General features: G+C 37.6%; 1 protein-coding gene across 1 annotated transcript in view; it reads right to left on the bottom strand.

The window, feature by feature from the left end:
• Nucleotides 1-20,072, bottom strand: part of CYYR1 (cysteine and tyrosine rich 1) — a 102,899-nt gene extending 82,827 nt beyond the window's left edge. The window contains exons 1-2 of the mRNA XM_047721527.1: nucleotides 19,654-20,072; nucleotides 14,392-14,494 (exon numbers count right to left, since the gene is read on the bottom strand). Coding sequence (XP_047577483.1) covers nucleotides 14,392-14,494; nucleotides 19,654-19,726 — 176 coding nt within the window. The 5' untranslated portion in view covers nucleotides 19,727-20,072. The remainder of the gene's footprint in view (nucleotides 1-14,391; nucleotides 14,495-19,653) is intronic.
• Between the last annotated feature and the right edge of the window lie 1,157 nt (nucleotides 20,073-21,229).

Here is a 21,229-nt window from a genome sequence, read left to right as displayed (position 1 = left end):
ATGGGCTTTATTTACTTTATTTACTCTGTTCTTTGCATACTTCAAAAATGGGCTCATATCCAGCACTGAATACTAGGAGGACAAAGGCAGAAAAAACACAGTGGGGATCCACCCCATCCTTCTGGCATTACATCATTCTGATCAGTAAGGAAGATTACCTAGTCTCAGAATTTTAGGCATCTGTCATTGTCAATGCCACTGCTGCAGCAACCAAGAGATCACTTGGGAGCTAGCTACACAAGAGAACAGAGAGGAGAAAGACAATATCGGGGTATTTTCCCCACTGTCTTTCATCATGAAGAGATTGTGCTTATTTAGCTAGAGCTGGAGGGACTCCCCTGTATCTCTCTGTGTTCATATTCTGAAGCCTACTTATGTGTTTTGGGCTACGTTTAGCCCAGAGTGGGTAAACAGAGGGAAAAAACACTGGCAAACTCTTGGCTAGTTAGGCAGTACTTTGAATTTTGGTCTTGTTCCCCAGTCCGCTTGCTACTGTTTATTTTCCGTATACCCGAAATAACTGCTCATGCATTCCACCCAAGTTTTATAGCTGCCTTCAGTGGGAGGCAGAGAGTGGAGCATACTTTCTCTTTTCTTACCCAGAACTGAATCCAATCCTCGCGATGAAAGGTAATGAGACAAAAACTATTTTACCACAAATACTAAGCAAAATATATAGCATGTACAATAGGCTGGCTGTTTAAAAGCAACAGACTGAGTGTAGAGAAATTCATTTTAGAATCGATAGACCTCAGCGAATCCTTGCTATGATCAATGACTTTTTGTTTAGCATGCCATCTGGCATTTATTCGCTACCACTGAAAATATTTTCAATCTGGTGATTGTTGCAAAATGTAGGTTATGTATAATATCATCAGAGGCAAGTCACTGCCTTTTTATTCTTGTCTTATAAGCACTGACTTACATTGAGAAAACTGCTGATTAAGATATTTTTTTAAAAAGCCTAATCAGGGCATTTCTAAACTTTTACATGCAAAGGCACACTCCAATCTATAGAGTATTGTGATCACTCTGTTGAAATGGCCAGCAGTTAGAACACTGTTTTGTGCCTTAATTACTGACATATCATCAATGGAGATGCACCAGCCTTATGTAAAATATATATTTCTACAAAGTTGTAAATAAAATAAACTTTGAAAGGTGAATTAATTGGAACTCTATAATGAATCATTTAGTAAAGCAAATCATTGCCCCCCTGATATTTGCTATTATATGTGTGATTTTTTTAATGAATCTGGTTTATATATTTTTATTTAGACTTGTTGAGCCCATTTTTTATTTTGTTTCTCTAATTCACAGGTCAACCTAGGGCAACACGGCAGATTTGTCTATTTAAGGCACATGACTTTCTGGGCTGTAATATGCTTTTAGCATTTGGTGGGCAGCAGAACACAGTACTTAATTAGCTGCTTTTGCAGTTTTTAGACTGCAATCACATTTGATTAAAAAGGTTGTTTATTTCACTCAAGGCTGAGGGTGCTCTCCGGAGGAGAGAAGCCTATGTTTTGGCCTGGAGGACCAGCGAGAGTTCTGCACCCAAAGTGGCATTTACTCTGCTGGTCCGTCATGGATTTCTGAACGACCTTGGAGAAGTCACTTTGCTCCCCCACCTGTTTCCTCTTTTCCAAAGCTCCAGACATTTTCAAAGCCCAGTGCTTTCATTAATAACGGGAAAAATGTTCTGAGCCCTTCTAAATGCTTTTATGAGCAAATATATTCTTTTAAAAAGACTTTTAAAAAAATTTAAAAAGATTTTATTTATTTATTTGACAGAGATCACAAGTAGGCAGAAAGGCAGGCAGAGAGAGAGGAGGAAGCAGGCTCCCTGTGAGCAGAGAGCCCAATGCTGGGCTAGATCACAGGACCCTCGGATCATGACCTGAGCCGAAGGCAGAGGCTTTAACCCATGGATCCACCCAGGCGCCCCGCAAATATATTCTTTAGTCAAATTCTGAGAGGTAAGCAAGAAGTTACTACTGTTCCCTTTTTACAAATTAATAAACTCGGGCTCAGTGATATTAGCAGAACAGAGTTTACACAGCATAAAAGAAAAAAAATTAATGCATTTTTTGTGAATCCAAACATTCTTGTTTTTTTTTCTATGACTTCTTTCACTAAGACTACTATTCATTAATAAAAGAATGACAAAGAATTGTTTTTTGTTTAATTCCACCTGGCCAAGGGCCAAGAGGTCTATTAATGTAAGTTTGGGTATTGTTTGAGATTGCGATTGCCATTTACTTGATAAATTTAAATTCAAATATTTCTCTATGTATAACACTTTGGAGGTTGATCTATTATTCCTGGTGTCTGAGAGGAAAAATGTATTAACGCTGTGCAGGTGGTCATTTGCAACCACATGTAGCACTTAGTCTTTGCAAAATGCAGCATAGGAAGACAGAGTTCTGCTCACCTTTTTAACAGCATGAACTCATACAGGGTATGTTTGAAGTAATTTGTCATGTTTTTCTCTATTTTTGGCAGATTTGTGCAGAAGCATAAAGAAAGCATTCTTCCTGTTACCTGTAAGATCGATCTTATTCCTTTTTCCTTAAAAATGAATGTGGAAACTCTAAATTCCATTGGTCTCTGAGGTACTGTGGGTTAAATAGCCAAGGCTTTCATCCGTGGCACATTCAGATGGAATCCTATTACACTTTATGAGGTTATTATTGGCCTCTGAAATTTTCATTAGTTATGGGTGTGTTCATCCTAACATTTTGTAGTTGGGAGACAGCTGAAAGACATTGTGTTCTAGCCAGTAGCTGTCCCCCAGAATTCTCCCAATAGGATGCAATAAAAATCACTGTTATGCATAATTCTTCCCTCCTCAATTTTGTCAACAAAACATTTTATCTCCAAACATTACGCAAGTGAAGAGAGCTACACAGGAGGCCATTCCCTTAATAATCACAGGCTGGTGGATCACACCGCATCACTAAAGGAGCACGGTCACTCCAGAAATGTGACAAGAGGTTAAATCATTATAATCAAATCGGTCTTTGAAGTCTTATCCCTCTCATCTGATTATAATTTATCCTAAATTGTGTGATTGGAAAGTGATGACTGGCTACACAGAAACCATGACATGAATGATCCCTGATTTATACTCCCTGAAAAGAGAGTCTCTGAAATCGACAGCATTTTCCAATTATGACTTGATTTATGTAAGCAAATATTTACCCAGGTGATAACGTATTTAGGGAGAACCCACAAAATCTCAGGTTTTTCATGAGTAAATGGAGGATTGACCTGCATTTGAACAGTCTGTTCTGGATCACACAGTTGGTTCCGCCCTGTGCTTCCAATGCTAACTTGTCACACTGGCTTCCTGTCCTCGCAGGGTCTAGAGCACGGAAGGGCGGACAAATAATTTAGGAACTGGGATAAACTGATAAATAATAACAGAGTAGAAAAAGCATCATGTTACAGCAGCATAAGGGAGGGAATTCAATCTAGATATTGAGAGCAAAAAAGGGCTTCCCCCAAAATATGGTGTTTAGATCTTCATAAAGTCTTACAGCCATGAATAGTTTTTTTTCATCCCTTTTGAAATTTTCAGATCTTCCAGAGCCAGTGGGGAGTGGGAGAAAGAGGTCAAGCACACAGTTTTAAGTGCCAGCTCATTACATGGTAGCCATATAAAATTAGACAAATTACTTAGCTCTGAGCCTTAACTTCCTCATCTGTACAGACAAGAATAATAATACCTTGGTCATGAGAGCTATTCTGAAGATTAATAAACTAATATATTTTTAAGCACATGGAACAGAGAACACATTAAATAAAGGGTAATTCCTTTCATTTTGATAATACTTGCCACCACGAAGCAATGCCAAACTCTTAAAATGCCAAACTGGGATTGCTATCTAATTAAGGTAGTCCCTAAAATCTGGGATATAGGACCAGATGGAGTGGATCCAGTTTGGGCATGATCCAAGTAAATAAAGATGGATTGATACATAAATTGCTTTGTTTTGACAACATAATCCACTCAGAATGAACTGAAATGCCATGAATCCTATCTTTCAGATGATATAAAACACAAAAAGCACATAGAAGAAAATAAAGGCATTTACTGTCCACACCACAGGAGGTATATTCAGGCTGATTAGTGAAGAACAGATCCATTTCCGCAGAGGTGCAGGAATTTTGAAGGGATAGAAAATACTTTATGGGAGGCTGAAATAAATGTAGAACACTTTTCAAAAGGCTGATTAAATATAGAAAGGGAAGAAATCACAGTGTCTTTCTGAATTTCCCTGGGGCTCCGCAGTTGGCTTGCTGTTCTCTTTTATACACCTCTCTTCTACACCTTTTTCAACAGGGCCCTCTAGGCTTTGTACTCTCAAATCTATCTGTGAGTGCTCCAGGCTTCCCACTGAGTTCAGATTAGTACATTTCACCCGTTGAAGGCCCACTGAACTTAGCCTATAGGTTATGAAGCCTATTACCACTGCTTCCCCGCTTCTCCGCCACTCAACATAATTAAAAGTGGAATTAATTCCCCTTTCTGAACCTTCTCAAATATTTCTCAGTATATATTTCTCATCCACCCAATCATTCAAAGGGAAAGCTCCAGAATTAAATTTGGGCTTGTTCCTTTCTTTTAGTCCCAATTGCTAGCCCCACATTCCATCAGTTCACAAATCCTGATCTCTCTTATCATTTCATCGCATAGAATAGGGCATTGTCACGTAGGACCAACCTTGCCCACCCAGTGTGCTTGGAGGATGGGCCACCTCAGCATCTCTGGGAGTTTGTTCAAATTGCAGAATTTCAGATCCCATCCCACACCTACCAAACCAGAAGGTGCATGTTAACAAGAGGCTGTGATACTTACAAGAAGAAATATTCATTTGGTCTTCATTCTATTTCTGGCACAGAGCTTCTAAAATCCTTGAATTTTCCTAAAGGTGTCTTTTGTTAATGTTAATGAGGTGACTTTCAGAAAGCATCTGAGGATGGGAGCTGGTGGCCCGGGGAACCAATCATATGATTAGAGGGTTAGAACTTTCAGTCCTATTCTCCAGCCTCTGGGGCTGGAGATTGTGTTCAATCATGCCTATGTCATAAGGCTTGCATTAAACCCCGAAAGGAGTTTGGAGAGCTGCCAGGTTGGTGGACATGCAGAGATTTGGGGAGAGTGGAGTGTTAGGGGGACATGGATGCGCTGAACCCTTTCCTGCTGCCTTGCCCTAGGCATTTCTTCCATCTGGCTCTTCCTGAGTTATATCTTTTTACAATAAAGTAAGTAAAATGTATCTCTGGGTTCTGTGAACCACTTGAGCAAATTATTCAAACCCGAGGAGGGGGTCATTGGAACCTCCAAGCTATGCCTGGTCGGTCAGAAGCAAAGGTGACAACCTGTACTTGCCATTGATGGCTGGAGTGGAAGGGGGTCTTGGAGGACTGAGGCCTTCACCTGTGGGATCTGATGCTGCCTCCACATCAACAGGGTCAGAACTGAGTTAACTGCATGGTGGCGTTGGAAAACCCACACAACGGAACTGGTCTCAGAATCATAGGTGTCTTGGTGACTCCATTCCTGCTATCATCAGATTTCCATTGCTTCCTTCTATTTTATTGAAAGGTTTTCAAATACATAAGAATTACAGATAAGGATATAAAACACCTGCATACTTCCCACCCAGATTCATTCCATGTTAATGATGTATATTTGCTTCAGTTGCTTAATATTTTCAGTAATAAAAGACTAGAGTTGAAGGTCCCCTCCCTGTTCTTCTCCGTAGGTGAGCAACTTGTCCCAGTTTGCCAAGGACTGTCCCTATTGTAGCGGTGAAAATTCTACATTCTAGGAAATCTTTCAGTCCTGGGAAATCCTAAAATTCATGTGTACCTTTCTCTCCCCCAGATAATTACACACTTACCGCATGCCCGTTATTTCCAGTAATACAAAGAATTATTTTATGTGTTTAACTCTACACAAATAGTACCATGTTTTGCACATTCTGTTCCTGTTAACTCTTTCCCACACAGCATTACCAGTTTTGAGACTTACTATAATGGTACATTACCATGCACTGATTTATTGTAATTGATGTATCCCATTTCATTGTATGAACATAATCTATCCATTTTCTTCTGATGGAAATTTAGGTTGCTTCCAATGTTTTGCCAGTTTAACGTGTCCGCCAATATGATAAATATCACCTTTTGCAGATCTGGGAGTTTTGTAGGGAATATATGTGGAAGAGGAATTGCTAAACCCCAACATGTACCTGTCTTCATCTTGACTGCACGTGGTCAAATTGTTCTCCAAGTGCTGACAACAGTTTCTGTTTTTCCACGGGCAGTGTGAGTCCCTTCACCTTGCTCACATGGCTCAGTACCTTCTGACTTAAGAGCACTGATAGCCTGACAAGTACGAGATGGTATTTCAGGTCCCTGCTTAACGAGCAAGGTGAAGCATATTCCATGTTTACTGCCCTTTCACTTTCCTGCTCTATTACTTTTTTTGTGTACACACATGGCCCATTTTCCCATTGAGCATTCTGGTTATTAATCTTTTGTGAGTCATATGAATCGCAAGTATCTTCTCCAAGTGGGAGATTTGCCTTATGCTTTGTCTATGGAATTCTGTTGTCTTGTATATTAAAATTTTTTAATGGAGATATAATTCATATACCATAAAACTCACCACTTAAAAGTATATGGTTCACGGGGTTGGAGATGGATGGGATAGATAAAGGGGATTAAGAGATATGAACTTCCACTTACAAAATAAACAAGTCATGGAGATAAAAATCTTTGTTAAAAAGTATACAGTGTATCGGTTTTTAGTTTTAGCAGTTTTATTTGTGCTTTTCTCTCTCTCTCGTTTTTAAAGATTTTATATACTTGACAGAAAGAGTGAGCTGGAGACAAAGAGCAAGCACAAGTAGGGAGAATGGCAGGCCAGGGAGAAGCAGACTCCCCACTGAGGAGGATCCTGATGTGGGGCTTGATCCAAGGATCCTGGGATCATGATCTGAGCCAAAGGCAGCTGCTTAATTGACTGAGCACCCAGGCACCCTTGTGCTTTTCTCTTTTATTTTAGAAATCTTTCCCATCCCGATACCGTAATGTCATTCTCTCCCTTTTTAAAAAGCTGTAAATGTTTGCTTCTTGGGTTTAATTAATCCAATAGGAATAGGCTTTGGGTGTGGTGTGATGGAGTGATCGAGTTTAATGTTTACCCATATGGATAGCTAATGCACTGTTTATTAAATAATCTATCCACCTCCACTGGTTTGTAATGCCATCTGCTATCTATCAAATTCCCATATATACATGAGTCAATTTCTAAGTTCTATATTCTATTGGTTTATCTGTGAACCAATATCACATGATTTATTTTCTATAACTTTATAATAAATCTTGATGTCTCCAAGGCATGTCTCCTCACTTTGTTCTTTCTCATATCTGTCTTTTTTTTCCCCCTACTGTCCCACATAAACACTGGCTCAGTCTGTCAAAGTCAACAAAAAAAATGGTCCAAAAAATGGGTTTCAATTATAATTTCACTGAATTTACTAGAGTTGAGGAAGAACTGACATATCCCAGTACTGGCATCCTTACTGTATTCCCATCTACAAGTTGATAGATCTCTTAATTTCTTCAGGGGTCTCTTTCATCCCTTGAAATTTTTATATATTTGTATTACTCCATAAATGCCACATATATATTATTGCTGAATTTCTTACCAGGTATCTTACCGTTTTTGATGTTGTAAGTGAGATTTTTGTGCTACATAAATATTACATTGTCTGAACGTTGCTGATATATAGAATGCACTGAGTTTTGTACAATGAGCTTGCATGCCGCAATCCTGGTGAGTTCTCATTCATTTTTATGGTCTGAGGAGTACGGGCAATCATATCATTTAAAAGTAATAACGATTTAGCTCCTTATTTTCCAATTCTTTTTTTTTTTTAATTTAAAGATTTTATTTGACAGAGAAAGAGATCACAAATAGGCAGAGAGGCAGGCAGAGAGAGAGGAGGAAGCAGGCTCCCTACTGAGCAGAGAGCCCGATATAGAGTTTGATCCCAGGATCCCGAGACCATGACCTGAGCCAAAGGCAGAGGCTTAACCCACTGAGCCACCCAGGCGCCCCTTATTTTCCAATTCTTATCCCGTCTTTTTAACTTATCTTGTTTGTTACACTGACCAGAACAGTAGGATGCTGAATAGAAGGGTTAGATGCTAGCTTACCTTACAGTTGCCTTTAAAGGGAAAGGTTATAATATTCTATCACTAAGTCTGGTGTTCGAGGTAGGCGTGGTTTTTGGTGGTTGTTGTTGTTGTTGTTGTTTTTGAGATAATTATAAGGTGAAGAATTTTCCTCCATATTCTTAGTTTGTTAAATGTTTTCTTTTAACTCTGAATAAGCAATGAATTTTATCAATTGCTTTTCTTTTCAAGGTTAATCTTGGAATTACTCTCCTTTAAGAAGACTTCCTAGGACCCTAAAGTTGGACTAAAAGTGCCTTCTCTCTCGTTCCACCACATTTTGTGCTCTTCCTAGGAGATTCCTCTATGCTCCCCAGGAGCTTATTAACAATTCAAGAGCAACAGCCATGTTTGATTCATGGCTAAATCCCCCAGAACCTGGTGTAGAACATAGAATATCTGTATACATATTTATAGATATAATTTCCTGAGAACATATTCTAGAAACTTCATTCCTTTCTAAAAACAAATTATGCTTCTGACATTTAAGCTTAATTTACAAAGGCAATTATGATGAAATAGAATATAAACTTGACTGAAAAGAGTTTCAGATTTCTAGATGTTTATATTTGCTCTTAATAAAATAACCTATAAAATATAAATGGCTTCTGAGAAACACTGACTTAATTTTTATATTACACATAATTTGTTACTACATTTGAAAGCAAATTCATATTTGTTTTAACATTATATTAATTATTTATCTTTGTGTTATGATTAAAAAGAAGACCCTCCCACAAACTTCTATTTGCTCAGTAAGCACCTTGCAGAGTTGTTTTTCTAATATCTAAATACTAAGAATATTTTAAGTTAATTAATTTAAATGATGTTCTTACCAAAACCAAAAACCTTTCAAAATGCTTTAGGTTCTAGTCAGTATTTGAAGAGCCTCATGTGTTTAATTCAGAATGCTCAGCTACTTAATGAGCATACAACTTCAAATGCCATTTGAAAATATGAAACTTTTCTCTTTTAACTTGGTTTTGCTTCCATGCATAACATGGATCTAAAATCACAGTGGTGATATTTATTAGCTGTCCTTGTGAGAAACTGTGGGCAATCCATCTTTCACATTTCATTGAGAAGAAAAGAAACTTAACCCCACCAGGATCTCCATTATTAGTTCTTCCTTTTGATTTTTTTTTCCTCATGGGGATTTTGTGTTAGCTGGATGGTGCTCTGAAATCCCTAGACAGAGCTGCATTTTACAGAGGCAAACTGAAAGAGCAAAAATCTATTTTTGAGTAAAAGGATTAAATCTTATATCTTGTTATCTGGCTCACTAAGTCCAACCTAGGTATTATTGGGTTCATATTCAATATTGGGCAGTTCTTTTTTTCCTCACCTAGCAGTTTCTCTGCATTTCCAGTAAAGTCCTGTTTTTACTCTGTTGCATTACTGACTGTACTTAGGCACTGAGTTACGTCCTCTCTCCCCTTGAATTCTTCCAATTCTGAAGAGTGCTCTACGACCACATCTTCGTGCTGGATCCTCTTTCTTGAGAATGTCAATTAAACTTCATCAACAGCAAGAATTGAAATATCCCTTTCCATATTCATCACAGATGTTTACTTTTGTAAAAAGAGTGGCTGAATGAAATATTTGAGAACCAATTTGATGAGAAATTATTTGCTTCTTGAATTGGCCCGGTCCTCACCTTCAAGCATAGTGAGGCTTTTAATCTTGAGTTAGTTACCCCTGAGATGAAAAATGTCAAAAATGGAGAAATAATTCCAAGGTCACATAATCTGTCATGTTCTAAATAGCGCAACACTACAAAGTGCTTATTCCAAGTGCATTCTCTATGGCATAAAGAAAATAATGTCCACTGGGCACCTTCTCACCTGTGTCCCTTGTCATAGCAATGTCTAAGAATGTGTCATTTCTATATAAAACGAACTATCTTATTTCCAGAAAAATAATGGATTATTTTGTTTCAGTTTTGATAGGTGTGGTCAGTAAAAGTACGTCTATCAATAAAAGTATGTGAAAATCAAAAGGACCTATCTTTTGTCTTCCCTAACTTATTCATTTGCCATATTCAAAGTTTAACCTTCACTCTCTAGCAACGTTGAACGACATGGGTTTTCCCAAACTGATCATTTCCTTTCTTCTATCTTTGCCTTTGTAACTGAGACTCTCTCTCTGCAATGTACCTCCCTTTCTTCACTGTCCATGTATGTAAATATCTACTCTTCCTTCAATATGCTGATCCAATGTCATGTTTATGAGACTTTCTCTAACCATTTCTTTCTAAACACACACACAAAGACGTAGCTATTTTTTCTCTTCTGGGCCCTCCTATGGCACTTTACAGATTAATTCATCACATTAGAATTATTTGTCTACACTTTCTTCTCTTATTAGGTTATGAAATCTTAGCGATCAAGATATACCATTTATTCATTTTTGGATCCCAGAATCTAGCTCAGTATTGTCATGGTAATTAATGGGCACACCATATGTATTTGTAAATAACAAATTTACGTAGTACATGCTAATTTCTGTAAAAGCATTCTTAAATTCTGGAAAATGGTATTTTTTTTATATTGAGCTTATTATCTATAACCATAATGACCAAAAGTAAATATGCTATTTTAAATCAACTTATGTTAAATAGACTTATTGTGATCATTTTGCAATATATACAAATACTGAATCATGATGTTGTACCCTGAAACGAATATAATGTTATATGCCAACTATATTTCAATTAAAAAGTAGATATGCTGTTTTAAAAGTTGAATTTTTAAAGTTTTTCATGAGGCGTAAGTAAAATTAAGAATCCCTAATTGAAAAAAGAAAAAAACATGTGGGGTATACAATCTGAATTTATTTGCCAAAATTAACCCATATTTAGAATACAAAATGTCTACAAAGGAGGGACCTGAGTAAAATAAGACTTTGCAACTAGAAGGTAGGTTGAAAGTTAGCTCTTGTGATCTCTTTATAAAATGAGCCAATGTTGTTAATTTGCGAAACAGAAAGGTAGGTTGAAGTAAGCAGAGTTAAGGTCACAACATCTCTAATCTGATCAATTTAGAGGGGCTTCAGCAATGAGGATTGACTGTACCTTACCTTACCAATTTGTGAACAGTCTAGAATGACCCAAATTGCATTTTGCACACTTTTACACAGAGCCAAGATAGCTTCTATTTTGAAAAACGAAAATAGAAACCACATTATAAGCAATTTATAAAATTATTCATTTAGGATACATTACATTCCATCATGTTTATTGCTCTCTTCCTTATTACTTTTCTAATAACTACAAAGATTTAATTTTCTGTTAAGATGACTAAAACGATTTTAGTAAGATTGTGCCTGGATACTTGGAAGAGAGGAAGTGTAGTTTATGAGTTCCAAAATAGTAACATTTGAAAACATGTACATGAAAAAACTTCTGTAAGCATTCTTGGAATGACTTTTTTCCCTATCTACTCCCCCTCACCACAACTTAAAAAAAAAACCAAACAACAACAACAAAAAACCATGGGTGGAGTTAAGAACTCTTTTCAAATCTTAAACAATAAGTGGAAATCCTGAAAATGTATTCTCCTTTATTCACTGGGGAAAACACTTTAAAGCTTCTCTCTCTCTTTTTTTTCCTCCTAAGAATTGTTTAGCAAAGGATTTACTTAGTGGCTTCTATTTTGAACTGAAAATTCAGTTTTAACAGCCTGAAATATAATGCCATCTGTGTTTCTTCATCTCCCCCCACTTAAAACAATTCTCTTTTTCAAATGTAACAAGTACATGGCCCAAATAACCCAGATAAATACATCAATTCAACTGATTCTTTACTTTAACTAAGGGTAAAATTAAAGAGGATAGAGTATGTGCCATAAAAATGTAAATGTGAATGCAAATACAAAACATACAAGGCACACCTATACATTTAAATTTCTTAAATTCTAATTAAGTAATTTTGTCTTCTCTATGTATTTACCAGGGTAGAGGTAGCTATGAGTTGAGAAATAAGGGCACAACATATACCATGGTGGATATTAGCAGATGAGACCAGGAGCTGGAGGACCAGAGAATCACAGATCCCTCTGAAGCCACTTTCCTCAAATCTATACCACCTACTCGGCCCACATATACATCAACCCAAAACAGCAATAGCTAGCATGTGGAATTCACTCGAAAATAAAACTGGGATTCAGTAATAATGTATTTTAAATGACTTTAAAAGTGGGAAGTGACATACAAATGTGAAATATCATTATATATTTATATTCAGAATATTCTGAGCTGACTAGTTCCTATAAATAACATTCTGATTGATGTCTAATGTAAGAAGGGGACTTAATCCCTTTTCAACAAGATTCCCATGAGAAAAAATTCAAACATTTTATTTAGAGTTTATTTTGCATCAAAGAATGCTTAAAATTCTACACATCAATCTTTTATTACAGCCTGACATTTCTTATATAGCCATGATAGATTTCAAGACTATCCTGAAATATGATTCTTTATGGCTTTATTCAGAGGGACATGATCTCTAATATCAGCCCCAACTTTGATTCTAGAAAGTTTACATGGTGCCAGCTTTTCTATCCTCAGAATGGAGGATGAGTTAAAAGCCGTATCAGTGGACATATCCCTAAAATAGCCAGGAACACTTCCCTTCATGTCTAATCTTTCCTGTTTCCACTAACGTCTTCACGGGGCAGGAGTTAAGCCACAACAGATCGTCTCCCAAATCACCCTGATATCCACTTGAAAAGTAAAAACCAAGGAGCTAGTCCAAGAGGCTAGACTCTTACTGTTACTGGAAATCCATTGGTGATTTTTTTTTATTAATTTTTTTAAACATATAATATATTTTTATCCCCAGGGGTACAGGTCTGTGAATCGCCAGGTTTACACATTTCACAGCACTCACCATAGCACATACCCTCCCCAATGTCCATAACCCCGCCCCCCCTCTCCCAACCCCCCTCCCCCCCATCAACCCTCAGTTTGTTTTGTGAGATTAAGAGTCACTTATGGTTTGTCTCCCTCCCAATCCCATCTTGTTTCATTTACTCTTCTCCTACCCCCTCGACCCCCCATGTTGCATCTCCTCTCCCTCATATCAGGGAGATCATATGATAGTTGTCTTTCTCCGATGGACTTATTTCGCTAAGCATGATACCCTCTAGTTCCATCCACGTCGTCGCAAATGGGGTGATTTTTGACATTAAGAAGTTTTGACGTTAGAATTTGATATTAAGATTTTTGACATTAAGAATTTCTAATTTTCCGATTTCTTGACTTCAAGATCTGTGTAGAAGAACTGAGACTTGTACACCCTTCAGACATACAACCCTGAAGGCAGTTCTTGCTTCTTCATTTCCCTTTCCCCAGAAGCAACTCCAAAATAAATTCATTCTTTTCTTTTCTTTTTTTTTGAGTGAGGTCCACACTCAGTGGAAAGCCCAACATGGGACTTAAACCCACGACACAAGATGAAGACCTGAACTGAGATCAACAGTCAGACACTTAACCAACTGAGCCACCTAGGCATCCCTCCAAAATACATTCTTAATTTGTTTTGGGGAAATGCTCAACACATCCCAGGTGTATATGTTTCATTGATGTTTGTAGTTGGTTAGCCCTTTATACTGTTGGTGGCCATTCTTTGGCTTTAAACTCTTTCCTGAAGTTGTTTAATATTCATTATGTAGAAAATTGACATTTTATATTGCAACTGTTTTTTTATTCATAATATCTCTTTTCCCTGGTATCTACTGAATGGGTTAGACAAATATATGGCAAAATAAAGTAGCCATGATTAAATGACAAATTCAGCTTGAAAAACCTTCAACAAAGCAGACAAAAGCATATAATTTGTAATATTAAAAAATGATCAACAATATGAATGCAGATGACTAAAACCATTAGTATTCTAGTAAAAGAATACTTTTAAACTCCCTTCTAATAAAAGCAGCTTATTTTGCATATCAATTCATACCTTTTGTCAATAATATAACACATCAGATAGTGATGAGCATTTAGTATCTCCGTGAAGATTTTATGTCAATAATGACTCCAAAATTTCTTGCCCCTACCTATAATGTAGTATTTTGTGAAAGCCCAACCAAGCAATGGGAAAGAGTATCAATATTGCCAAATCTGACCAGTACTCACGAGAGGATATTCCCAATATAAGCATAGTAGGAGCAACAGTAGGGTGTGGTCCCATCACAGCAGTAAGATCTGCAGTCTTTCCCACACTGAGCAAGGCAATCCTCTGCAAAATAAACACCACATAAGTCCTTTATGGTTCTGAAATCATAGCTTCATGAAAAAGTCTTCTATTTCATATCTCACTCAGTCAATGACCACTCTTCAGTGCATTTAGATATTCATTTTATGTCATCAGAATTCCAAGACACGTGTAAGCATCAAAACTAGTCTTCCTTCCCTCTTGGCCATCAATCTAAAAGGGGCAAAGATCATTCGTTTTTGAATTTCCTGATCAAGCACCATAACTGGTAGTCAGAATTGTTGAATGAGACACTGAAAGGAGAAATGAATGATCCAGCAAATCAGTCATTCAATTTTTCAATAGAATTCTTTTTTTCTCAATAGAAGTCTTATAATAATTTTGAAATGATCAAGTCTTGACTTGAGAGTAGTACTCCCAATTAGCATCATTTTATAGAAAGTGTTATTGACATTATAAAGTCAACTGGAGATAATTTAAAAATAATATATATTTTCATGACAGTGTGCTATGTGTTATCCTTTCTCTACATTTTTTATCTTAATAATTACAGTTTGCACATAAGGTAACATGAATGAGTCTGCACATCCTTTGTCAATCCATCTGGACTGGAAGATAATAAGTTAGTTGTACGAAGACGTTCCTGTATGTAACTAACTTGTAAATAATTAAGAATTTATTTAATGCCAGATTTAAGAATCAATAAGTTATGAAACAGCACTGTGGAAAAGGGGAAAAGGTATTTTCTGAGTAAAAAGGACATGTTGGAACTGATATAACCAAATTACTGTCTTTTCCCCCCGCTTTTTTTTTTTTTTTTTTTTGGTAATGAAAATTAGACCCAAAATGCTGAATAAAAGTTACCCTAGTTTTTAAAAATTCTTTGTGCCACCTCAATGATTTATGTTAAGATTGTCATTTAAGTATACTCAGTGGTATAAATTATAATGGATAGGTGAGTTTCATGTATATGACTAGGAAAACATTAAGTTATAAACTGGCAATTTAAATTATATGTTTAAGAACCACAACATAATTCCTTTCCAGCTCATTCTCTAAAGCTAACATCAACTATGTTCTAAATTATATAACACTTTTGCTTTACTGTCAGATCATAACTGAAAGGTGCACAATGTTACACTGTGTCTGGATGTCCACGTGATTGATTTATCTAGAAAGGAAAATTCATATTTTGTTTTTAAATCATCTCCCTGGCAGGATGATTTTTGACAAATTGATGTGATCAAAAGTTCCTTCACTTTGTCAATACCACATGGCTTTTGTAGAGTAAGTGAAAACATTCATATTTTTTCCCTCAATTTTATTTCTACCCTAATGTTTTCTTCTGAGATGTCATAATTACACTCGTAGATTCAGTAACTCTACTTAAAACTACTGCTAAATTTTCAAGACAGAAACAATCTAATGATGTCACGACAGTGTGTGCTTTTTGCAGAGTACATCACACTTTTTCAGGCTATTTATTTTACCATTTTCTCAGTGAATTTCTATAGCTCTCCTTTTCAGTGCTGTTTAGTGAATTCAAATATTTAGACTAGTTCGTAGTCTCAAGAGGCTTCACAGGTATGTTTTGCTCCATGTTCTTTAAAGCCATTTAGACAGTGGGAAAGCTAAGGTCCCCACTTCTGTCTGAGCAAGACAACCCCTATGTACGTAGCTTCATGGGCTACCTCATGAATGATGCCCATGTTAGTGATGTCTTACTCAGCCCTCCGTGAATATCAAAGATCCAATTACTATTATTGTATTCCAATTACTACTATTATAAGGACACAGTGTTATCAAAATATTTTGAACCAATGTTACAGGAAACCAAGCCCACTATCTTGTAGCCAAGAAGCTGGATTATACCTGCAGCAAACATCAAGATCATGTCACACATTGTTCATTATTTTTTATGGCATTTTCCAACACTCCTGTCCACTTCCCATAACTAAACAACTGAAAAGGGCAGATTTAATAGTACAGTAAATACATTCACAATTGCATTTCCAAACTGAGATTTTGACCACCCTCAAATCTTATTTTATTTTATTTTTTATTTTTTTAAAGATTTTATTTATTTATTTGACAGAGAGAAATCACAAGTAGGCAGAGAGGCAGGCAGAGAGAGAGGAGGAAGCAGGCTCCCTGCTGAGCAGAAAGCCCGATGTGGGGCTTGAACCCAGGACCTGGGATCATGACCTGAGCCGAAGGCAGCGGCTTAACCCACTGAGCCACCCAGGCGCCCCTCAAATCTTATTTTAATCTGTTAGTTACTTTCTCCAGTTTATTTGAGAATAATTCTATGAAGATCAGATTTGGAAGATGCTAGAGCATTTTCCTGTAAAGAATGGAATATTCCAATTGTTTCAGAAGATAAATGATATTACTTCTAATATTCAAGTTAATATCCTTGAAAAATAGCCAGTTAAAACTTCCTTCAGTGACTTTAATTAAAGGCATGATCTGGAAGAAGGTTCTCCAACCCTCACCCCGCCTTAAGGAATGTGTAGCACAGGAAAAGCAACATCTGGCCTCAAGCACTTGCTCAGAAATGGTTCTTGTAAGCTACAGCTGAGGATAAGAGAGGAAGGAACAGGAGGGGACAGAAGCCACTGGCTGAGGCCGGGAAGGTAAAACCTTGGCCAAATCCTGTCTTTGTCGCCTGCAGTGGGAGTTGGATAATAATATAAACTTTACTGGGTCTCTTTCCAAAGGTGGTTCCAAGGCAAAACACGATGCTTTAGGTAAAGAAACTCTGCTCTTACCTCATTAACGAATGCAACATGAATTTAATGCATTTGCTTTGGGGGAAAATAATTCAGGCTAAGGGTAATGCATCTACTTGGGGTTTTGTCCCATTAAAGCTGGCAGTTCATTTAACAAAGTGTCTCAGCTAGTACAGCTGCATTGTCTCCCCACCTAACTCCAGTCCTGATTTCCAGCCACATCTCTTAGTTCCAACCAAAATGAATTATCTAGTTTTGCAAATAGGTATCTCATGGTTTTTGCCTTTCTTCACATTATATCCTACTCCATTCCCTTACGTCCAAAGCTTCCCAATCAAAGGTTTAGTTCCTCAAATTCCTTCTTAATTCAATTTTTCTGAGCAAGTTTATTGAACTCTTCTTATGGGTCAGGTATTTTGCTAGTCTCTGGATATTATACTGAAAAAAAAAAAAAAAAAAAAAAAACCAGACAGACATCATCTTCATAGAGCTTACACTCCTAAGCCAGAGATGAGGTCCCCTCCTGGGAACACCTATAGTGCATGACCATACTTCTAGGCACAGCCTTCTATATTTTAAAGTAGACACACCTTGTCTCCCAGACAAGACTCAGAACATGGCTTCTGCCTTATACATCACACAAAATGTTTCACTCAACAAATACTGGGTGAATAAATATGGCACGCATAAAAGGGTTTCTGAAGAAATGAGTTCAGGAATTAACACAAAAGAACACACTAACTAAACATTCCTTATCAAAGACAATAACTCAATTCAGTATTACTGGCTTGTGATTACTTTGTAACTTACTAGGGAGGGATGAGGAAGACAGAAGAAATGAATGGAGGAAAACTTTTTCTAAACTAACCAAACTTGTTGGCAGCCAGCCCTGCAGATTTCCTGAACCCCAGGGACTGTGCACCTAGCACTGGGGGCACAGGAGAAAGGAAGGAAAAGTGTGCACATTAGAAGCTTTCAGTTTACCCCTGGGAATAAAAAGGACAAAAGAATAAGTTGTTGTTCATGGGTGTGACTGAGTAAAGATGAGTGAGGTCGTGTTCTATTTTCTTATTTTTGTTTTCTTTGGATAAACAGAGGACGTAGAAAGAATATTGCTTCAAATGAACTAGTAAGATTTTAATATAAAACTAATATTAATGCAATTGTTTCTTTCAGTCTGTCAAATTCTGGAAACCTCACACACACTATAAGTAAAAGAAATAACCATGGTAAACAGGTTAGAATGTGGCTTCTCCTCATTGAATAGGAAGTACTTTTCCTACTTTTATAAAATTTTGTCTTTGAAAGTCAGCATTTTCCTTGCAATAAAGTATCTTTTAAATAACTTATAGACAGCCACTAATTTACATTTCAATGTACAAATGGAAAATTTCTATAGGAGTCTGGGGAGTCATTTCTGGCAAGGTTGAATGGGTTCAATTCTTTTGATGTTCCAATAACAATGTTGAAGAACATGTTCATTTCAGTTGCAATATCTTTGTAAGTATCAGAAGCTAAATCAGTGCTACCTAAACTTACTACTGCCTGTGATTTGTGTCCTAGGAAGCGGGAGACATAAAAACATTTTACAAACAACTTTGCTTTTAGCTTGTTTTATGAATACAAAACAGATGCAAAACCACATGTGTAATTAACTTTATATATAAATAACCAATGAAAGGCCATTTTGAGCTCCCTCTCAGTCACAAAATGAGAAAACCGCTTTGCTCCATCAATTATTAGCAATTCTCAAGAAGAATAATTAGGAGGAGAGAAATGAAATTCCTTTCACCTATCAACAGTGCTTAACGAAATCAATGAAAACAGATGAGTCTCTGGGTGAATTTTCACCCCTCAAAAGCCTTATATTTGAACTCAAAGCATCCAGTTACCCAGACAACTACACTTGAGAATGATCTAAAGAAACAAAACAAAACAAAACAAAAACCCAAAGATCTAAAGCTTTTTATTTCGAAATATTTAGACTGCGGGGGTAGCAGGGCATGGAAAAGTCACCACATTACCTTGTTTTAAAACTTCAACAAATATATCTAACCTCAGGTGCTTTTTCAAGATGCTTTTCTCCCACTCTCAGCCTCTGCCCTCAACCCTCAGGTTCCCGAGTCGTGGATGGGATGCGATAAATTTTTATGCTATCCAGAGAGTAAAATCCCTTAAATGTGGGGCTGGGGTTTTTAAGTTGCTTGCGGAGAGGGAAAGGAAGCGAAAAGGAAGAAGGGAAAGTTAAAGAAAATGAACAAAACAAAACAGCGTGGAGGTCGAGCCCAGGGTCCCGGCGCGCCGGCTTCGGTGGCAGCCCCGCGGGGACCACACAGTCTTCGCCCTCCCACCAAGGTCCCCGTGCGTCCCGCCCAACCCGCGTTGTCCCGAGGGTGATCCAGGCTCAGTCCCAAGTCCCCTTCCCTTCTTCCGCCACCCCAAGCCACTGACCTGCGTAGATAAAGAGCAGGACCAACTTCGGAAGCAAGATCCCTGGACACCCGGGCAGCCTCCGCGCGTCCATCCAAGCCGGTGGCCGGAGGTTGCGCGCCAGGACAGACGGACAGACACTGGAAAGGGGGCTGGGAGCGAAGGGAGAACCCCAGACACGGGAGCGGCTGCAAGACGTTCAGAGGGAGAGGGCAACACTCCCTAGAGGGGGGTCGCGGGGAGACCGGGCCATTGCTCTGGGAGCCTTCGAGGGGAGCCCGGGCCGGCCCGCGCAGGGCTGCGCTGGGACCGAGGTCTCTTTGTCTCCTCCCGCGGCTCTCAGGCGGCAGACCAGGCAGCCCGCTCCTGCGTCCTGGGCCACCCGGGCTCACGTTTCATCTCCGCGGGTGGCACCGACGTGGGGCGGGGGGCGGGGGGTGGCCCCGACTCCTCCCTACCCTCCTGTTCTTGCTTCTGTAGAGAGTGACTCCCTTAGCTAGATGGAACTTTTTCTAACCCTATGTTTTGACCATTGCTGTGCAGTTTAAAAAGCTCCTTTTTCTGCCTGCCCTCTACTCGTTTTTCCTTTAGAAGCAAAAATAGGTGAAGAAGAATTTAGTTTTTTTTATCTTTGAACAAATGTAGGGAATTTTCAGGATTGAAGGTACTGGACAAAGAAAGCCAATAAAGAAAGCCAAGGAGAACTGGAAAGTACAGAAATGGTGTAAGGTGTTTCTGCTGAAAGGTGAAAAAATGTTTATTTGTTAAACATCTAAAGCATTGTCAGTAAAGTCATGGAAAACAAAAAAAGAATGTACACTGTCATCACTGTTATTTGACACTGTTCTGGAGTTACTGGCCTATGCAATTAGACAAGAGAAAGAAAAAGAGAGGTATAAAAATTGGGAACAAAATTGTCATTTGCAAATGATATGCTTGTGTATGTGGAAAAGCAATAGAACAGCTCTACTACTCTTAACTAGAATTAAGTGAATAAAGACTCATTTTCAATCATGCAAAAAAAATCAGGAAGTTCTCAGTTTTATGCATGAAAGAAAAAAGGAAATGAATATGTGAATAAAGATAATTGTTGATTATAGAAAATCCAATACCAAAAGGTAACAGATTTTTCTAAATTCATCTAGAAGTCTGGGAGTTAAACTGAACTTAATAAAAATATCAACATGAACTTTTTTCAAACCAATCTTATTCTAAAGATTATGTAGAAAATTAAACCTGTAAGCATATCTATTAAAAATAAGAGTAGGGGCGCCTGGGTAGCTCAGTTGGCTAAGCATTTGCCTTAGGCTCAGGCCATGATCTCAGGGTCCTGGGATCAAGCCCCACCTCAGGCTCTCTGTTCAGTGGGGAGTCTGTTTTTCTCTTTCTCTCTCTCAAATAAATAAAATAAATCAATTACTTGATAATAAATAAATAAATAAAATAAAAATCAAGTAATTGATTTATTTTATTTATTTATTATTATTATCTTAATAAAATAAAATAAAATCTCTTAAAAATGAGAGTGATTGGAATGGGATAGGCATCAACAGAAAATAAATGTAATATCACAATAATTGAAAAAGTTTTGACTGAT

This window comes from Lutra lutra, chromosome 1 (assembly GCF_902655055.1).
Source record: "Lutra lutra chromosome 1, mLutLut1.2, whole genome shotgun sequence".
Classification (NCBI taxonomy): Eukaryota; Metazoa; Chordata; class Mammalia; order Carnivora; family Mustelidae; genus Lutra; species Lutra lutra.
The sequence above is the reverse complement of the archived record's forward strand: the minus strand, read 5'-3'. Positions and strand labels throughout refer to the sequence as shown.